General features: G+C 34.7%; 5 protein-coding genes across 6 annotated transcripts; 2 read left to right on the forward strand and 3 right to left on the reverse strand.

Annotated features, from left to right (window-relative positions):
- The first annotated feature begins 1,237 nt into the window (after positions 1–1,237).
- On the forward strand, positions 1,238–11,399 carry LOC132049592 (short chain aldehyde dehydrogenase 1-like). Of its 2 annotated transcripts, XR_009413124.1 has the most exons (4): positions 1,238–1,373; positions 1,606–1,724; positions 2,154–2,922; positions 11,331–11,399. XR_009413124.1 is itself a non-coding variant. In XM_059440458.1 (3 exons), the coding sequence occupies exons 1-3, from the start codon at positions 1,336–1,338 to the stop codon at positions 2,834–2,836; spliced, it is 840 nt and encodes a 279-aa protein (XP_059296441.1). In that variant the 5' UTR covers positions 1,238–1,335; the 3' UTR covers positions 2,837–3,079. The 2 variants fall into 2 exon arrangements, 1 of the variants encoding a protein (XP_059296441.1); XM_059440458.1 differs by lacking the exon at positions 11,331–11,399 and having other exon boundaries at positions 2,154–3,079.
- Positions 5,031–5,447, reverse strand: LOC132048660 (secreted RxLR effector protein 161-like). The gene has a single exon (XM_059439361.1). It carries the CDS (start codon positions 5,445–5,447, stop codon positions 5,031–5,033), a length of 417 nt encoding a protein of 138 aa, XP_059295344.1.
- LOC132048661 (uncharacterized) lies at positions 8,198–9,014 on the reverse strand. The gene is made up of 2 exons (XM_059439362.1): positions 9,011–9,014; positions 8,198–8,670 (listed from the first exon to the last, which is right to left on the reverse strand). The coding sequence occupies exons 1-2, from the start codon at positions 9,012–9,014 to the stop codon at positions 8,198–8,200; spliced, it is 477 nt and encodes a 158-aa protein (XP_059295345.1).
- LOC132049593 (secoisolariciresinol dehydrogenase-like) lies at positions 10,491–11,412 on the forward strand. Its single transcript, XM_059440460.1, has one exon. It carries the CDS (start codon positions 10,731–10,733, stop codon positions 11,283–11,285), a length of 555 nt encoding a protein of 184 aa, XP_059296443.1. The 5' UTR covers positions 10,491–10,730; the 3' UTR covers positions 11,286–11,412.
- A 588-nt stretch (positions 11,413–12,000) lies between these two features.
- Positions 12,001–19,399, reverse strand: LOC132049594 (leucine-rich repeat receptor protein kinase HPCA1). The gene is made up of 19 exons (XM_059440461.1): positions 19,237–19,399; positions 18,084–18,207; positions 17,532–17,603; positions 17,345–17,419; positions 17,086–17,157; positions 16,840–17,001; positions 16,672–16,746; positions 16,524–16,595; positions 16,335–16,406; positions 16,165–16,233; positions 16,012–16,086; positions 15,859–15,930; positions 15,642–15,776; positions 14,862–15,334; positions 14,639–14,791; positions 14,227–14,366; positions 13,917–14,136; positions 13,537–13,772; positions 12,001–12,853 (listed from the first exon to the last, which is right to left on the reverse strand). Exons 1-19 carry the CDS (start codon positions 19,319–19,321, stop codon positions 12,341–12,343), a joined length of 2,895 nt encoding a protein of 964 aa, XP_059296444.1. The 5' UTR covers positions 19,322–19,399; the 3' UTR covers positions 12,001–12,340.
- Positions 19,400–19,548: the final 149 nt, after the last annotated feature.

A 19,548-nucleotide genomic window follows, 5' to 3' on the forward strand; every position in this document is an offset into this window, starting at 1 on the left:
TCACAAATAATTTTCACTAAATGTTGAACAACAAAAATATTCTCTAAATGTTAATCCACTTTTATGCCCTAAATTAATTATAAAAAAATAGCAACACAGTGAAATAGTTACGCATTAACTAAAAAATAACACGCCTAAATCTAAACCCTAAAAAATAAAAAACTTAAAGCTAATGATAACAAGTTTTCAAATAAAAACTTACTTCGAGCACTTTTTAACCACTAAAACGACGATCCAAAGTTTTGCGTATCCTTGATGTATTGAGCCTACATTATTAATCGCACAAAAAAAATCTGATTTTATTGAAAATATTGAAGTTTCGAGGTCTCATACCATGATTAATCTATAACTAAAATACGGAAAAACTGTGAAAATTTAAAAGAAAGAGAGTAATTAACCACAAAAAAAAAAAAAAGCAGAATAACGCACTAATTCTTGCGTTATTGGACTTAACTGAGCCGTTACAGTTAAGTCCAATAATACAGTAAATTATTGCGTTAAGGATACTTTGGTATCATTTTTTTTCTTGGAATATTTTGGTTCACTTGCTCTTTTTTGGGTCATTTAGGTTCCGGGCTCTTATAAAATGTAGTAGTTGTTTTCCTAAAAAGCTTATAGCAAACCGGAAATTTGCCAACCCACCTAGTTTTGACGACAATTAAATCATAAAAAAGAAAAGAGTGATAACAAAATAAAAACAAATGCTCCCTCTGTTTATTTTTACATGTCCATTATATTAAAAGTACATTTTCACTTTTACTTATCATCTTTAGTGTATCAAGAGCAATTTTTTTTTCCTTCATGTTTTAATGTTGCCATTAATAACTTATTTCTCCAAATCATTTTCAAGACCTAAGACTAAATATCTATTTATATGGATATTGTGATGTGATACTCATATCAATTATTATTTTTTAAAGAATGTGTAAATACCAAACTGAACAAATAAAAATAAACGGGTAGAGTAAGGACCTAAAGTTATTAGTTGACTTTGAAAGTTATGACACGTTGAATTAGTCCAAATTGCTCCAAGGGTTCTCCATTAATTGAATGGAGTTTATTATTTCAACCACTCGCCGTCTTGAAATAATAAACTCCATTCGGCTGTCAAACTTTATTCCATCTTGTAGATTGATTGGTCTTTAAAGTCATGGTCAATATACTACTGCAAAATTAAATAACTGCTTGCTCTTGCTTTGGTCACATGTGCCAACTCTAAATAATATTTTACTTTATTATCATTATTATTTTGTCCTATAAAACAGGAGACGCAATCATTTGCAGAAATACAGTACTTAGCTAATAGCTCTTGATTTTATTTCCTTAGCCAAAGAAATGGTAATTCCTTCATCTATAACTCCAATTGTCAAAAGGTGAGTGACTATTAACAACTTAAGTTAGTCCTATCCCCAGTTCATATTTTTCATGAACAAATATGAAACGGAAAGCAAGGGAGCGTAGAGACCAAAAAAAAAAAAGCCAGGGGAGAAGATGTTTAAACAGAAGGGTGTTTTGTTTTTGCTTCTTTTTTTATTTTTTGGGCAATCTTGTGTAATACTAAAAATATAGCCATTTCATTTAAGTAAGAAACATGTAAATTTGCAGGTTAGAAGGTAAAGTAGCAGTGATCACAGGTGGAGCTAGTGGAATTGGAGAGGCCGCAACACGACTTTTCACAAAACATGGCGCCAAGGTTGTGGTTGCTGATGTTCGAGATGACTTAGGTCGTGTTGAATTTTATGACAATTTCATCTAAAAGTTTGATTGAAACAATATTTCTGATTAGTCAACTATATCATGTCTCAAGATGTCCCAGTCACTTTTTAATTACTTAGGAGCCGTTTGGATATAAAAAAAATTCAGATTATTTTTTCAGAACATTATATGGTCATATATTAGATTGAGCTTTTGGTTAGTTTTTGAAGATGAGTTTTTCAAGCTTACTGGTTGAAGAATTAGTTCTGACCAGCTTTTAAAGTGAAAAATCTTTTTTCACTCACAGAATTTCAACTTTTTTTTTTAAGTGAAATGCATGTTCAAACACAGCTCAACTTCCAAATACCATTTTCCAACTTCGGCTTCAATTTTTTTTTTCCCAAGTTTTAATCAAAAGTGTGTTCAAAAGCCTACTTAATTGTATTATGTCTCAACAGGTCGAGCCCTCTGCAAAGAATTAGGCTCAAACGACACCGTTTCCTTCACACATTGCGATGTTACGAACAAAAACGACATGCAAAACGCTGTAGACGGAGCAGTTTTGAGGTACGGAAAGCTAGACATCATGTTCAGCAACGCGGGCATAACTGGAAACATGAAGGATCCGAGTATTTTAGCCACGGACTACAACAACTTCAAGAACGTATTCGATGTCAACGTTTACGGGGCATTTTTAGGAGCCAAAATTGCAGCCAAAGCAATGATACCAACTAAAAAAGGAAGTATTTTATTCACTTCTAGTATTGCTTCTGTTATTGGTGGCATTGCTTCACCAATAACATATGCTTCATCAAAACATGCTGTGGTTGGACTAGCTAAACATTTAGCTGTGGAATTGGGACAATATGGAATAAGGGTCAATTGCATTTCTCCATATACTGTTGCAACACCACTTGTTAGGGAAATTTTGGGGAAAATGGATAAGGAGAAAGCAGAGGAAGTTATCATGGAAACTGCTAATCTTAAAGGGACAATATTGGAACCTGAAGATATTGCTGAGGCTGCTGTTTATTTGGGAAGTGATGAGTCTAAGTATGTGAGTGGTATTAACTTGGTGATTGATGGAGGATATAGTAAAACTAATCCTCTTGCCTCAATGGTCATGCAAAACTATATTTAATTTCTAGAAGAAGATGAAGGACTACTCTTCTACTTAAGTTTCTGGTTTTTTGTTTGTTTGTTTGTTGTTTATGAGTTCAATATCATGTAAGTGTGTTCTTGTATACCATGTATGCTATACCAACAAAATACGCGATTGGACAATATTTAGTTGAAGTTGAAAAATAGTAATTAAATCTGAAGGCGTAAAAGGTTATTGAAAATTGACAGTTTCGTTTCAACATGAACTTCACTTGAAAAAAAAAGAAGAGAAGTTTGTGAAAATTGAAGATCAGTAAGTTGACACATTTAGTTAGATAATATGTTATTTTTTACTCTCTTTCACTCATTCCCTTTCCATATTTGTGAAGACTTTAAACAACCTACATGAATTTGAAGTCATAATCAATATACTACCGCAAACTAAAATAATTACAGTGAGACTTTATTATTATATAGTAAATGAATAATTTCTCTGTTTCAATTTAAATGTCTTATTTTAACTATGTACCAGATTAAAGAAAATAAGGAAAAGTTTTAAATTTTAAGAAATCTACGTAATATATCAAAATATCCTTTAATCATGTAATATAAAACAAGCCATGTAGATATTACAATTTAAAAGTTATCGAATATAGAAAGAAATATTTTATTTAAGTAATTTAAAAAGAAATTGAGACACTCAATTGAAAAGAAAAATATACTAGTAAAATATAAGTTGAAATGATCAATGGGAGAATTCATAGCCGCCGTAATTACGGCAGTATTATTAGCGTATTCGGTTATATATTTGAAATTATCTTTAGCACTAGATTCCTATAAATTTTATGACAGACATTACTTAGCTAATACCTTTTGATTTTATTTTTCTTAGCCAAAGAAATGGGAATTCCTTCATCTGTAACTCCAATTGTCAAAAGGTGAGTGACTATCAACAACTCAAATTTGTCCCATCCCCAGTTCCTATTTTTCATGAACAAATATGAAAGGGAAAGCAAGGGAGTGTAGTGTAAGAATTTTCATGTTCAATAGATTGTAGAACCTTAAACAATCTAATACAAATCCTAACATTATTTCAGAATCGTACAACTTAATGATTTTCACATAAACATACAACAACGGTATTTCAGTCAAGAAACATACCCGAGTCGGCCATAGCTTCCTTCTTGACTAGAATTATGCGGAAGCAATTGATCTTGTGTCTTGTGAAAAATCAGTTTCTCTACCTTTTCCTTATTGTGTTTCTCTCGGAATATGTATGGATGGAGTTACGCTATTCTACTTAAAGGCAGAGAGAGGACCAGCAGTTAATTAACTCATTAATCCCACTTCCCATCAAAGTGGGGTAGTGGGAAGTTTTATCTGAAACAACTTCCCTACAGCCAATAGAATTTTAGCAATTATATTATTTACTAAACCAAAATATAATATAGTCACGTGGGCCAAAAACTTACATTCTCCCACTTAGCGCACATGCCATTATTAACTTAATGGTTTAATAAAGTTTTCAATCATTATGTGCACAACAAGGTGCCAAATCCTCCTTTCATTGGAACCAACATTCGTTGTTATTGAATAAATCAACTAATATGAGTCATGGTGGTGATACATCCCTTTATTCGATATAGTCCCTTCCATGTACTACAATATTAGTCTATTACCCAATACAACCTTTACAACTACATAATGGTCCACCAATAATGCTTAGAATACTTGATCTAAGCCAGAACCTGTCATCATCATTCTCAACATTATGTATGTATACAAGAGAAAGCAGGTAACAACAGAAACATATATATAAATGAGCTCAAAGTGTCAATTTCATAAACATAATAAGGTCTTTACATAAAGTCATCATTGCCATCGATAAGGCCCATTTTTTCAACATGTTCAACAAATGTTTTGGGTGGTAATCCTTTCGTCAAAGGGTCGGCCATCATAAGTTTGGTGCTAATATGTTCAATTGACACTTTATGTTTATGGACTTCTTCTTTAACCGAAAAGTATTTCAATTCCATATGCTTAGCACCCTTTGAATACTTGTCGTTTTTAGAGAAGAAGACTGCTGCGGAGTTATCACAATAAAGTTTCAACGGCCTGACAATACTGTCGACTAGTCCAAGTCCTGAAATAAAGTTCCGCAGACAATTAACTTGAACTGTGGCCTCAAAGTATGCCACAAACTCAGCTTCCATAGTGGATGCGACTATAACAGACTACTTCGCACTTTTCCACGATATTGGTCCTCCAGCTAACAGGAACAAATAACCAAATGTGGATTTTCTTGTGTCCACACAACCAGCATAATCTGAATCTGAATGTCCAACCACATCAAGATGATCAGATCTTCTATAAGTGAGCATATAATCTTTCGTTCCTTGCAAGTATCGCAACACTTTCTTTGCAGCCTTCCAGTGGTCCATTCTTGGATTACTTTGATATCGACCCAGCATTCCAACAGCAAAACTAATGTCTGGTCTCGTACATATCTGGGCATACATTATGCTCCCAACTATTGATGCATAAGGAATATCTTTCATTTGCTCTCGTTCTAATTCATTCTTTGGACATCGATTGAGACTAAATTTATCTCCTTTCTGAATTGGAACGGGACTTGATGAGCATTTTTCCATTCTAAATCTTTCTAACACTTTATTAATATAGGCCTTTTGAGACAACCCCAACAATCCTTGTGATCTATCCCGGAATATTTCTCACATAGAATGCCTCTCCCATATCTTTCATTTCAAAGTTGTTAGAGAGAAATTTCTTAGTGTCGTGCAACAAACCAGTAGCAAGCAATATGTCATCAACATACAGGACTAACATAATAAACTTACTCCCACTGACCTTCAGATATATACACCGATCAACAGTGTTTTCCTTAAATCCAAAGGCGACAATAGTTTCGTTAAACTTAAGATACCATTGTCGGAAAGCTTGTTTAAGTCCGTATATTGATTTCTTAAGTTTACACACCATGTGTTTCTTTCCTTTAATGGAAAACCCCTCAGGTTGATCCATATAAACTTCCTCCTCTAAATTCCTATTCAGAAAGGCAGTTTTCACATACATTTGATGTAGCTCTAAGTCATAATGAGCTACTAAAGCCATTATAATTCTGAGTAAATCTTTTCTAGAGACTGGTGAAAAAGTCTCATTATAGTCAATGCCATCTTTCTGAGTGAAACCTTTGGCAACAAGTCTGGCCTTGTGATGTTTGATGTTGCATTTGAGTCACGTTTGGTCTTAAAGACCCATTTACACTTGACTCTTTTGCAACCGTCTGTTAATTTAATAAGGTCCAAACTTCATTCTGTTCCATAGATTTCAACTAATCTTTCATAGGACCAATCCATTTATCAGAATTATTACTTGCAACGGCTTGTGAAAATGAAACTGGATCATTATTAATTCCTAAGTCAATTTCTGACTCGTGTAGATAGACTACATACTTATCAAAAATAGCAGGTCTCTTTTGTCTTTGAGATTTTCTTAATGCTATTTCTTGTGTTTCATCTACTGCAGGTTCATTAATTATGGCATCATTCTAAATAGCAGGATCATTTATTTGCTGTTCTTGTTGATTGTTAGGCGGTACAACAACTTCAGGAACAACAATTTTATAAGAAGTGCAGGGTAGAGGAATTTTCACCCTAACTTATTTAATTTCCACATTACGTGGTTCTTCACTCCCACTAACTTCACCATTCTCAATGAACCTAGCATTTCCAGTTTTAACTATTCTCGTACTGTGATTAGGACAAGAAATTTATACCTCTTTGATTTTTCTGGATAACTAATGAAGAAGCCACTGATTGTTCTTGAATCCAGTTTCTTTTCTTGTGGGTTATAAACTCTAACTTCTGCCGGGCAACCCTAAACATGCAAGTGCCTCAAACTAGGTTTCCTACCAGTCCACAGTTCAAAAGGTGTCTTTGAAACTGCTTTACTAGGAACTCTATTTAACAAATAAACTGCAGTCCTTAAAGCATACATCCACAACAAAACGGGTAAAGATGAATTACTCAGCATGCTCCTAACCATATCCATTAATGTACGATTACACCTTTCTGCTACACTACTTTGTTATGGTGTGCTAGGCATTGTGTATTGAGCACATATGACACATTTTTCAAGGAATTTAGCAAATGGACCAGGGTGTTGTCCATTTTCATCATATCTTCCATAATACTCACCACCTCTGCCTGATCTGATTATTTTCACCTTCCTGTCTAGTTGTCTTTCAGCCTCATTAATAAATACCTCAACGACATTTACAGCTTGAGATTTTTCATGCAACAAACAGACATATCCATAACGTGAAAAATCATCAATAAAGGTGACAAAATATTTTTCCTTACTGAAAAATGCAATATCAAACGGACCACATATATCAGTGTGTATAATTTCAAGAAGTTGTGTGCTTCTTGTGGCTCCTTTCGTTGTCTGTCTTTTTTTTTTTCCTTTAATACAATCAACACAAATATTAAGGTCTGTAAAATCCAAATTAGGAAGGATTTCATTCTTAACTAATCTTTCCAGTCTTTCTTTGGATATGTGACCTAAGCGTTTATGCCACAAGTAAGCAGATTGTTCATTCACCAAACTTCGTTTAGTTCCAACATTATGATGCAGAGTTAAGAGTGTTTCGGCGAATAGATTATCAAGATTCAGTTTGTATAAGCTATCACAAAGAATACCAGTACTAATGAGACGATTATGCTTAAACAAACTAAAACATCCATTACCGAAATTAAAGGAGTATCTAGTCTTATCCAACTTAGGTAAAGAAACTAAATTTCTTGAAAGAGAAGGTACATAACAAGTTTCGAATAAGTCTAAGTGATGGCAGTATCTAGGATCAAACGATAAGTCCCGATAGCTTCACTGGAGCCTTCACTCTATTCACCATGTACACATGTCTTTCATTCTTGTTTATGATCTATATTGTAAGGAATCCCTACATCGTATTAGAAATATGAACAGTGCAAGTAGAGTCAAGCCACCAAGTATTATAAGGAACTTCAGTTAAATTTGATTCGAGACATGTAAAAGCACTAGGCTCACCTTTCTTCTCGAACCATGCCTTACGTTTCTAGCAATCTTTCTGAAAGTGTCCAGGTTTCCACGGAAACGAAACGCATCATTCTTCTGTTCCTTCTTATGTACTTGAGAGGAGGACTCATTAACATTTTGTTGCCTATGTTTCCCCTTAACATGTTTCTTTCCTTTCTCACCAGCTCCTTGATGACTTATAAGGTTAATGGAGTGGATTCCTTGATTCTTCAGCCTTGTTTCCTCCTGAGCCAACATTCCGTGCAATTCATGCACACTTCATTTGTCTTTCATGGTGTTGTAGTTCATTTGGAAAGGACCATACTCAAACGGTAATGAGTTGGTGATGAATTGTACAAGGAAATTTCCATCCACTTCTTGCTGCTATGTTTGTCATTTTAATAACATGCTCATGCATGGTACGTGAACTATCAAACTTCATGGTGGTCAAAGTACCCAGTAGTGTCCCAACAAGCGACTTATCAGCAGCTTGGGAGCATTCTTCCACAAGTTTCAGAAGTTCTTTGGCACTTTTAGTTTTGGGACGAGCAGTCTTAATGTTGCCCGCAATATTCATTCGCATAAACATTAGGCCTAATCTGTTAGACCGGTCCTGGTGCTTATAATAGGACCTTTCTTCAGCACTGCTAGTTTCAGTAATAGCAGTTGGCTTCTCAGTATAAAGTGCAACATCAAGATCTAAAACTCCGAGATGGAATTTAATTTGTTCGCACCAATCTGAGAAGTTAAATCCGTCAACGGTCGGAACAGAGGCAGAGTGCGAATGAAGAGCAAATGCTGCAAATTAAACATGCTCATTCGTTAATGCTTTGAGTTACAAATTTAAACATATTTTCAGATTCAGAAATGATTTCTTGTAGACTTAAGTGTACTTTGATGCTCACCTTTGGGCAGAACATCAAAATACTAACTTTAAACATAATGATGCTTAAATATGAACTTAACGTAATTTGATAATTTTTTAATATACCAATTAGTAATATTTATTATCTTTGGATAAATAAATAAAACTAACGGCACATCTAAACTATCACTTTAATGTTTAATGATTATAAGAACAAACGATCAACCTTTGGGCAATTCATAAATGTCTTATAATCAAAAAACTTCAATTTACCCATAAGTGTTATATCGGTTATAAGCATCAAGATTAATGGGCAATTGAATCTAAATTTAATCATTATTTTTGGAATTAATTATTCATAAAGATTCGACCACTTTGGTGATTAACGAATCATATTCAAGCATTAACTCCAATATTATTGTATTACTTGCAGAAAGTAGCCCTTACTCCGACATATTACCGAGATAAGAACAAAATTATGGAGAAATATTGCTATTATAATTTCTGGAAGTTAGCATAATGGATTGATGGCCACTCAAGATCAAAGAGTTTAATTCATTATTTTGACCAGAATCTTAAATATGAATTTATAATAATTTGACTTATCAAACATAAACCAAAAGTTACTTGGTTCAGTGACTGATAGGCCATCAATTAACTTTATGATGTAGAGACTAATTTCAAAGTTTCATTACTTTTCAATTCTAAAAATTTTCTACACCGTACACGCCCACTAATACATATAATAATAGTAGTTTTCATGGGCGTGCATATGAAGGAAAAATATAAATGATCCTCAAGTTCCAATCTTATTTTAACAATAATGCCGAAGCGAACAAGTTCCAACCAATTAAAGAAGTAACTGGCTTCCTTCTGATCATTATCCGTGAACATGCTTAGAGAGTAATTTTACAAGTCTCAGAAAGTTCAGATATTACTGTTACTCGAGATTGTAAATCCTTAATTACATGATTAGGGTTCACGAAATCAGAAGAAAAGTTTTAATCTTTACGGAAAATCAATAGTTCCAAAACCTTTGCGATACCACATGTAAGAATTTTCATGTTCAATAGATTGTAGAACTTAAAACAATCTAATACAAATCCTAACATTATTTCAGAATCGTACAACTTAATGATTTTCACATAAACATACAACAACGGTATTCCATTCAAGAAACATACCCGAGTCGGCCATAGCTTTCTTCTTGACTGGAATTAAGAGGAAGCAATTGATCTTTCATCTTGTGAAAAATCAGTTTCTCTACCTTTTCCTTCCTGTGTTTCTTTCAGACTAGGTATGGATGGAGTTACGCTATTCTACTTAAAGGCAGAGAGAGGACCAGCAGTTAATTAACTCATTAATCCCACTTCCCATCAAAGTGGGGTAGTGGGAAGTTTTATGTGTAAAACTTCCCTACAACCAATAGGATTTTAGCAATTATATTATTTACTAAACCAAAATATAATGTAGTCACGTGGACCAAAAACTTACATGTAGAAGATGCTTAAATAGAAGGATTTTTTATTTGGTTGCAATTTTTGTGTACACATAATATAGCATTTTTATTTAAGTAAAGAACATTTAAATTTGCAGGTTAGAAGGGAAAGTAGCAGTGATCACAGGTGGAGCTAGTGGAATTGGAGAGGCTACAACTCGGCTTTTTGCAAAACACGGTCCCAAAATTGTGGTCGCCGACGTTCAAGATGACTTAGATCCTATTGAATAGTGTGATCATTTCTTCTTCTTTTTTTGTTTTACAAAGATCACACTTTTGATCTTCCATTATTTAATCATATCACATTTCGTCATGCCCCTTCACTTATAATTTTTAATTACTTAATTATATTATGTCTCATCAACAGGTCGAGCCCTCTGCAAAGAATTAGGCTCGAACGACATTGTTTCCTTCGCACATTGTGATGTTACGAACGAAAAAGACATGCAAAACGCAGTAGACGGAGCAGTTTCGAGGTAGGGAAAGCTAGACATCATGTTCAACAATGCGGGCATAACTGGAAACATGAAGGATCCAAGTATATTAGACATAAATTACAAAAACGTCAAGAACGTGTTTGATATCAACGTTTACGGGGCATTTTTAGGAGCCAAAATTGCAGCCAAAGCTATGATACCGACTAAAAAAGGAAGCATTTTATTCACTGCTAGTATTGCTTCTGTTATTGGTGGCACTGGTTCACCAATAACATGTTCTTCATCAAAGCATGCTGTGGTTGGACTAACTAATCATTTAGCTGTTGAATTGGGACAATATGGAATAAGGGTCAATTGCATTTCTCCATATACAGTTGCTACACCACTTGTTAGGGAAATTTTGGGGAAAATGGATAAGGAAAAAGCAGAGGAAATTGTTATGGAAACTGCTAATCTTAAAGGGCAAGTATTGGAACCAGAGGATATTGCTGAGGCTGCTGTTTATTTGGGAAGTGAGGATTCTAAGTATGTGAGTGGTGTTAATTTGGTAGTTGATGGAGGATATAGTAAAACTAATCCTCTTGCCTCAATTGTCATGCAAAACCATATTTAATTTCTAGAAGAAGTTGAAGGATTACGGATTACTCTTGTACTTTAGTTTCTGGTTTTTAGTTTGTTGTTCATGAGTTCAATATCATGTAAGTGTGTTCTTGTATACCATATATGCAGAAAATGTTATCAGTTGTCCCTCTTAGGGGCAGTTGTTTAGCAAATGACTTTCTTTTTGTTTCGCCTGCGACTTATGGACCTTTTAGAAAATAGTCTAAAGATCTCTCTTAAACATACTAAACATCTTATGGAAAACACCAGACCACAGTCAAGTTATTGCAAATGTTAGATGACAGCCTAAAAAAAGGACATTTGCGTAAATCAGCCCCATATGTGCTATACCAACAAAATAGGTACTTGTACTTGATTCTGGTTTATTTTGTTTGTTTGTTTGATGTTTATGAGTTCAATATCATGTAAGTGCGTTCTTGTATATCATGTGTGTTATATCAACAAAACAGGTGTTCGGAAACTGAATGTTGTGTTAGGACATAACTTCACTTGGAAAAAAAGAAGTTCGCGAAAATTGAAGATTTGCAAGTTGAAACAATGTGTTAGGGAATACTATGCTATTTTTACTCTCTTTCATTCATTCCCTTTCCATATTTGTGAAGACTTTAAACTACTTACATGAAGTCTATATGACCACTATATAAAGAAACCCAAATTAATTAGAACATGAAAAATTGACACATAAAATCATACCATGGTTTTGCACATTTTACTTCTCAAAGCTAGAATATATGATCTTTTTTCCTTTTAATTTCTTGTATTACATTGGAGGATCAGGGAATGAGAAGGACAGTAAAAAATCAAACTCACACTTAATTTGTACAAGAGACTCTCACTGACACTACTAGATTGTAAGCATTGGTGGTAGAAAATCTGAACTCCGATCTTGATACTATACGTGATTGTTTCACGAAAACTAGCCAATATAGGGACATTGCAACAACTAAATTCTCTTATCCCTTTCTCCAATTTTCCAAAACTTTACTATAGAGAAAAATAAATTAAAGAATGGAAGCTAGCAGAGACAAGTTCTGTTTTTGGTTGTCCCTATTTTGGTTCCACATTTGTGGGAAGAGTGTATCCACCACTGTAATCAAAAGCATGAGTATCATTCATTTCTTTTCTCTGTAGACTATCCTTATTATAAGGATGTCTAGAAGCAGCTATTGCTGTCCCAAAATCCGTTATCGATGATGATGCAGACGTAGAATTAGTCTCCAGACCATCATTTTGAAGAATACTTTCAAGCATTTTTACCACTTCACTCATCGTTGGACGATCAGCAGCAGCCTCTTCAACACATTGCATTGCCAAATCCACAAACCTTGTAAAGCCAATTAGATTCGGCGTGCTTCTAATGACTGGATCAATCATATTGCTCAAGCCATAGTGCTCCTCCTCGTTCTTATTAATTGCTGTTCTCATCTCTCGAACAACGTATTTTCCCTTCTCTATTGGTTGTTTTGCAGTTATGAGTTCCAGCATTACAACACCAAAGCTATACACATCGCTTTTCTCAGTTAATTGTTGAGTCATGTAGTATTCAGGATCTAGATAACCCTGCAATGTTATCAGGCCTTAAATATAAAAGATAAATATATCATGTGAAACACTTATAAGGAAACTAGTGTATCATGCTTCATGTGCCAAAAGGCCAAAAGCAACAAATATGCATACAATAGAAATTTGAGGAGCAAGAAGATTTCTAAAATGTTTGCTTGCGGAATTGTATTGCATATGTGTGAAGAGTCTAAAAGCATAAGTTGTGATGAGTGTAGTACCCAAAACCAAGTAAAATGAAAAGGAAATATTCTGAGAAAATAAAGACCTTGCTTTAGGGAATACAATCTTAGAATAGATAGTAACATTTATTGTCACTATAGTTTATATGAATTCAAACTCGCTGTCTTGGTTCTGAACATAATGAATAAAGGTAAAGATGGAGCCAGTGGCATAAGTAGAATTTTGTATAAGTGGTGTCGACATTTTAAGAAGTGAACTAACAAACAAGTAATAGTAACAAAATCATCTTAATAGAACACATTATCATGGAGCTATAGGCTGCAAGGCGCGTGGAGTACATTATTTTCAATATAGAATTAGTATTCTCTGACGGATGTGTTCCTAAAACAAGAAATCTTGTTATTTCTATCTCTCTTTTCTTTTACCTATAGTAGCTGGTGAAATTACTTTTTTGGATACAGATATGCAGGATCAAGAATTAAGAAGGTTGTGGTACTGACCAATGTGCCTTTAACTTGAGTGGAAACATGACCCTTTGAGCTATCTGACACGAGTTTGGACAAGCCAAAATCCGCGACCTTTGCTGTTAAATTCTGATCCAACAAAATATTAGTCGATTTCACATCTCTGTGAATTATAGGAGGATTTGCAAGCTCATGCAGATAAGCTAATCCTCTAGCTGAATCAAGCGCAACACGGAGTCTCCTCTTCCAATCTAGATTAATGCCTGTTTTCCCTGTAGAACATCGTGGAAATTAATTTCTACAGCCAAACACAAACGTTACAACTTTTTTGAATTAGATTGTACTTGGAAATGGTTAATTTGAATTTTGAACTATCAATCGGAAGTAATCTTAAATGAATAGGAGATGCAACTTACCTGACAAATTCTCCCTGAGAGAACCATTTGGCATATACTCGTATACCAGTACTTGTTCGCCTTGCTCAAAACAGAATCCAACCAGACCAACTAGGTTTTTGTGATGAACCCTTGAAAGCAACTCAATTTCGGTCTTGAACTCTAGTCCACCTTGCATAGATCCATGTTGAGCCCTTTTGATAGCAATTACTTGCCCATTCATGAGCATTCCTCTGTAGACCTATGCAACAGAACACAAGCAAATAAGAAAAGTAGCTAAGCAAGAGTTTATCCCTTTATTTTGCATCTACATTGGATTTTGGTAGCGAACCTTCCCATAGCCACCGGAACCAATCTCATTTCTCTCTGAAAAGTTACTCGTGCATTTCTTGAGTTCGTCATAAGAAAACCATCTCGCTCCCTTCAGTTGTGGTGCACTTTCACTGTCGTTGCCACTTGGAGCCCACGATGCTGGACAGAGAAGGTCAAAGTAATCAGACCACTTAGTTCAATCCTACTTGCATTCTGGACATACAGTCAAACCTCTCTATAAAGGCGTTGTTTGCTCTGATATTTTTTTTGGCTATAGAGAACGAGTAATATAACATAATATGAGAGATCAGTTCCGAAGAAAACGTGGACGTTATAGTGAAATGTTATTATAGAGGATGACCGTTATAGAGAGGTCTGAATGCATATATATTTATAACTCATCTCTTTTTTTCTGTTGAAGATGACATTACCAAATGGTCTACTCAATCCAATAGCTCTTTCAGCAATTTTCTTTTGCTGAATAGCGTATATCGCAAGACCAAAAAGCAAGAGGACCAGGACGGTACACCCAATAGCTATTCCAATAACTTGTCTTGAGCTAATAGAAGCTTCTCCACGTTCAGCTAACAAAGTAATAGTTTAAGTTAGTATTGGACTCGAAGTTAACAGTTGTAAAAACCTCAGTGACTATACCTTGGAAAGTGTAAGGAGATGCTATAAAATAGTAAGGTCCAAACTGAGGAGGCGGCTTATACGTTTGGTTACTCAATTTAAATCCAATCCGCTCAACCTCTGACCTATTGAAAAACTTTCCTGCGGGTGGAAATAGTTCTAACTGCACCTGAAGATAATCATCAATGTTGAAGAAGGGGTTCTGCAGAGAAACTGAACCGGGCGTGAGGTCTAATTTCACCCACAGGCTCATTTCGAGTGAATGGAACGTATTAGCATTGGACAACTCCCTAAAAGAGGGTCCTCTAAAGTAGAATGTTCCCTCGTACGGATAAGCACAATCACAACTTTGCGGGCTAACTTTTTGATCTGCTGGACATGATTTGCTCCCACAGTTAGCTAGGCTGGTAGAATAAGGTTTTGCAGATTGCTGCTGAAGCTGGCAGTAATTCGTGTTTCCAAGGGCCGTGTCACAGACGGGGTTTCCGATCAGTCTGCGCACAACCACAACACAATCAGGGAGAAAAAAAGAAGGAATAATTACATTTTTGTACCGCTTTAAAAAATAATAGCCGGAAAATGTATATGTTTTGTATATCAAGTATAAATATACATAAAATATACATGTAATATATATATATAAATACACTTATAATATACTTATGATATACATATTATATACATGGACAGTGTACAGGTTTTGTATAATTTGGCTAGCGGCCGTAATTAATTTTGGCAATGGGACAAAAAAGAAAAAATCCCATAATCTAATAGGCGAAAAAGAGTCATGAGCTATCTCACATCAATATATTCTTGTATCCAGAGCCAAGCGTTATCGAGGAAATCTCGTTGTTCTGTAAATCAACAAGTGTGAGTTGCCTGCCACTGATACCACCCATGTTCAACGTGTCATTAAACGCGTTGTTCCTCAGCTTCCTGCATAAGTTATTAAGATCATTCCAACCTCTTAATTGTGGGTAGTATACATGGAATATTCAGATAAATTCACGATACTCACACTTGTTGTAATTGAGGTAAAGCGAAAAGTTTCTGATGCACTGATCCGTGGAGTGAGCCATACTCAATGACTCTGAGCATAATTCTTCCTACTTAGATTTGTAATATTGTTTTGGAAATTCATAAATTGCATCCATAACTGATTAATACTCACAGAGTGGTTAGAGACTGTAATGTCGAGAACCATACTGGCGCCTCCGATCTATGGAAGGAATTATTGCTCAAGTCCCTGGAAGAAAAAATATGATATATCACTTTATCATAGAGAAACAACTTGGTAAATCAGGATTGTGGATATTTTCCTTACAGATAGTTAAGGGAATTCATTCCACTTAAATCTGGTAGTGGACCAGACAGTTCATTTTGAGCTAAATTCCTAAAAACAGAAACAAGAGTACAAAAGCACTACTTCAATATACAAATTATATATTTCAAGTAGACAATTGAATGAGCAATGATGGGGAAAAGTATACTTACAACTCTACAACACTTGTGAGATTGTTAAGGTTTGATGGGACACTGCCGTTTAAGGCATTTCTATCGAGCCGACTGTATATGTGAGGTCACATGAGTACCAATTAAAGATAAAAATAGTACTAGCATATAATCCAAAATTAAAAGGTGAAGTAATATGAAAGGTTAACTAAGACGGTCGATTCTACTCACAGAACCTCAAGTGTCTGAACATATCCTAGTGTAAACGGAATGCTCCCGCTAAGTTGATTTCCATCAAACAGTCTGCCATTTCACAAGTAAAGAGTGAGAAGGAGGCCAGGAAGAATCATGCGAATCGCTCTTTAGTTTCTTGACTTACACATGTATTAGCACCATGTCACCACTAAAAAGAATGTCCGGAATAGAGCCTGAAAGTTGATTTTTATTAAAATGGCTGCGATATGACATAACATGGAAGTCAGACCTTAAGAGGTATGTATTCTATCTTAAGTACAGTCTATAATTCGAATAGAAAAAAATTACTCACAAGTGTTTTGCCTTTTTCAAAAGGTCCAAACCCGGACTTGAGGAGGTTGAAACAGGAATTGGTCCTGTTAACTGGTTATCTGCTAGATCAAGCCAGTAGAGTTTTGACAGATTGCCAAGAGTTGGTGGAATCACACCGGTGAAATTATTTGAGTTAAGTGCTCTGCCAAAGAAAATGACATGGAACTAAATGAATTGATGATACACCTCAAACAATCATAAGTCAATATGGCTGTGAAATTCTTACAAGAAAGATAACTCAGCAAGTTTTCCCAACTCCTTCGGTAAACTGCCACTGAAGCTACAGCCAGCAAGGATTCTGAAACGTAAATAGAGACATTTAGGTATATGTAATAAAGAAGAAATTTCGACTAAATCATGATACAAATTACAAAGAAGAAAAAAAGATCGATTCTATGACGAAAATGTAATAACTGTCAAATTTGAATACATAAAGGGTATACACCATTTATACAATCAAGATGATCAAATTTTGATGATCTTACAATATGTTTAGTTTCTGCAGATCTCCTATCCGCGGAGAGAGGGAACCTGTAAGTCCTCGATTGAACGACAAGTCTCTGCAATACAAGTTTAACGATTGAAGTGAACAAATTACGGTGGCAAATACAAGCTATTGTTAATATTCAACAGAAATTTATTGAATTTAATGAAATGTAAAAACCAACTCACAAGGAAATTAATTCAGTAAGCCCCCCAATGTCACCGCTTAATTTTCCTTTCAGTCCCATTGTCGATAATCCCCTGAAAGAAACAATAAATACAACCAATGATTAACAAGTGCTTTGCTGGTGAAACAACAATTTCGAAGACTAAGGGGTCGTTTGGCTTTCTGTATAGAATTTCATGTTACTTATACAACATATGGTTTTGATTGTAAAATCTTGTCTAACTAATATAATTTCCCTATAACATACAATGTTTTGTTTCCGGTATTAAACTCTTGCACAAATTATGCGGAGTTTAATATTGGAAACTAAACCTTGTATAACTTATACGAGAATCTATAAAATACTTTATACGAATAGTTATAGGACAAGGATACATGTATTAGCAATACGTGGATAAGAGTATCTAAAACAGAAATGCCCTTAAATTAGGCAATCCTACATACTAACTCATGTACCATATTCATTGATAACAATCACAAAATTATTGTTAGTCTCATAAACAATTCCTACATTCTAATTCCCAGATAGCTAGAAAGCAAACGAGCATACTCACAATGCAGTTACCCTCGAGTTGTTGCAGGTCACACCTTCCCAGGATGTTCCGCAAGGATCATCTGATTTCTGCCAACTAGGTGGTGTATTTAGCCACTGGTCTTTCAGTGATCGAAGTATTGTAACTGCAATGACAGGGGAGAATTTATGGTTAAAAAATGGGTCACGTGAACACATGGTCACCCGACTAAACTCGGTATATTATGTATATAATTCTTAAAATATATCTAATATTAACTAACGGAACACATGGTCAGACAAGTCTCGGTGGAGCACTGGTTAAGTGCTAAGTTTAATTCCTTAAGGTTGTGGGATTGAACCTGACTAAATGTACTTTTGCGTCTTTTTTTATTTTTAAAATTTCTAAGCAGCCGGTAATGGTGAACCATCGTCTTGAAATCCTGAATTCGCCTCTGCTGCATTCAACCAAGTTTGATCTTATTCATGATAACACTATCACATCTTTATTTACAGTAGAACATGGACTACAAGAAGAAAATTTTGCATACAATATTGTTTTAACTTCATGAACCTGTATGCAATTATTAGGCCTTTGGACATAAAAAATGGAACTTGAATAAACAATAGTATTTGGAAAAGATTATTTGGAGTTGAAGTTATGTTTGGACTTGTTAACTTGAAAAAAAGTAGTAAAAGTTTTGTGAGCAGAAAAAAACTCCACTTCAAATATTGGTTAAGACCACTTTTTCAAACTTAAAACTGATCTTCATTTTTTTTAAAAAAATCAGTTCTATATGGTATAACCAAATGCTGTTTTAAGAAAAAAAATCATTTCCAAACGGCTACTAAATAGGCGTTTGGACATGAATCGAGTGATATTTAAAAAAGGTAGTATTTGAAGTTGAAAAGTTGTATTTGTGTCTAACATTTATTTCACTTGAAAAAAAAAGTTGAAAATTTGTGAGTGGAAAACAAAATTACTTGAAAAACTGTTCGAAATTTAACTTAAAAATTCATCGTCAGAAACTAACTAGAAAATCATTCTAATGTACACGAAACAATTTTTTGAAAGAAGAAAAAGAACTCATGTCGAAACACACTCTAAAACTTGCTTAACCAAATAAAACGCCTTGACACGGTAACCAAATCACACACAGTAAATTTTGTTTATGAGAAAAAGGTTGACTTGTTACCATCTTTGGGGTCTGTGACAGAGTATGTTAAATGAATGCCAGAAGAGAAAATGAGACAGCATAGTAACAGCCGGACGGCTGACATGGTTAAAAAAATTGCTTCAGATCAAGAAATGGCAATTTTGATTTTGATACATTTGGTCACTTATAGTGGCTAAGCCTAACCAAGTATGATTGCCACACTTGAAAAATATGTGAGTGGGTGGGGAAAGGCTCATTAGGACTATTTGGCTTTTTAATGATTTTAACTTATCTTAGAAGCCAATCTAACACACAGCTAACCGCACTACTACCGCCTGGAAAATCATTTTC

This window comes from Lycium ferocissimum, chromosome 3, assembly GCF_029784015.1.
Source record: "Lycium ferocissimum isolate CSIRO_LF1 chromosome 3, AGI_CSIRO_Lferr_CH_V1, whole genome shotgun sequence".
In the NCBI taxonomy this organism is placed as follows: Eukaryota; Viridiplantae; Streptophyta; class Magnoliopsida; order Solanales; family Solanaceae; genus Lycium; species Lycium ferocissimum.

What these genes read in the sequence shown, in the direction of transcription:
- LOC132049593 (XM_059440460.1), top strand. Translation starts at nt 10,731, where the DNA reads ATGTTCAACAATGCGGGCATAACTGGAAACATGAAGGATCCAAGTATA.
- LOC132049594 (XM_059440461.1), bottom strand. Translation starts at nt 19,321, where the DNA reads ATGTCAGCCGTCCGGCTGTTACTATGCTGTCTCATTTTCTCTTCTGGC. An exon ending in AACTCGAGGGTAACTGCATT is followed by an intron (nt 17,604 to 18,083) that starts GTGAGTATGCTC and finishes TGTTTCTTTCAG; the next exon opens with GGGATTATCGACAATGGGAC. An exon ending in TTACAGTCTCTAACCACTCT is followed by an intron (nt 15,931 to 16,011) that starts GTGAGTATTAAT and finishes AATTATGCTCAG; the next exon opens with AGTCATTGAGTATGGCTCAC.
- LOC132049592 (XM_059440458.1), top strand. Translation starts at nt 1,336, where the DNA reads ATGGTAATTCCTTCATCTATAACTCCAATTGTCAAAAG. An exon ending in ATAACTCCAATTGTCAAAAG is followed by an intron (nt 1,374 to 1,605) that starts GTGAGTGACTAT and finishes GTAAATTTGCAG; the next exon opens with GTTAGAAGGTAAAGTAGCAG. An exon ending in TGATGTTCGAGATGACTTAG is followed by an intron (nt 1,725 to 2,153) that starts GTCGTGTTGAAT and finishes ATGTCTCAACAG; the next exon opens with GTCGAGCCCTCTGCAAAGAA.
- LOC132048660 (XM_059439361.1), bottom strand. Translation starts at nt 5,447, where the DNA reads ATGGAAAAATGCTCATCAAGTCCCGTTCCAATTCAGAAAGGAGATAAA.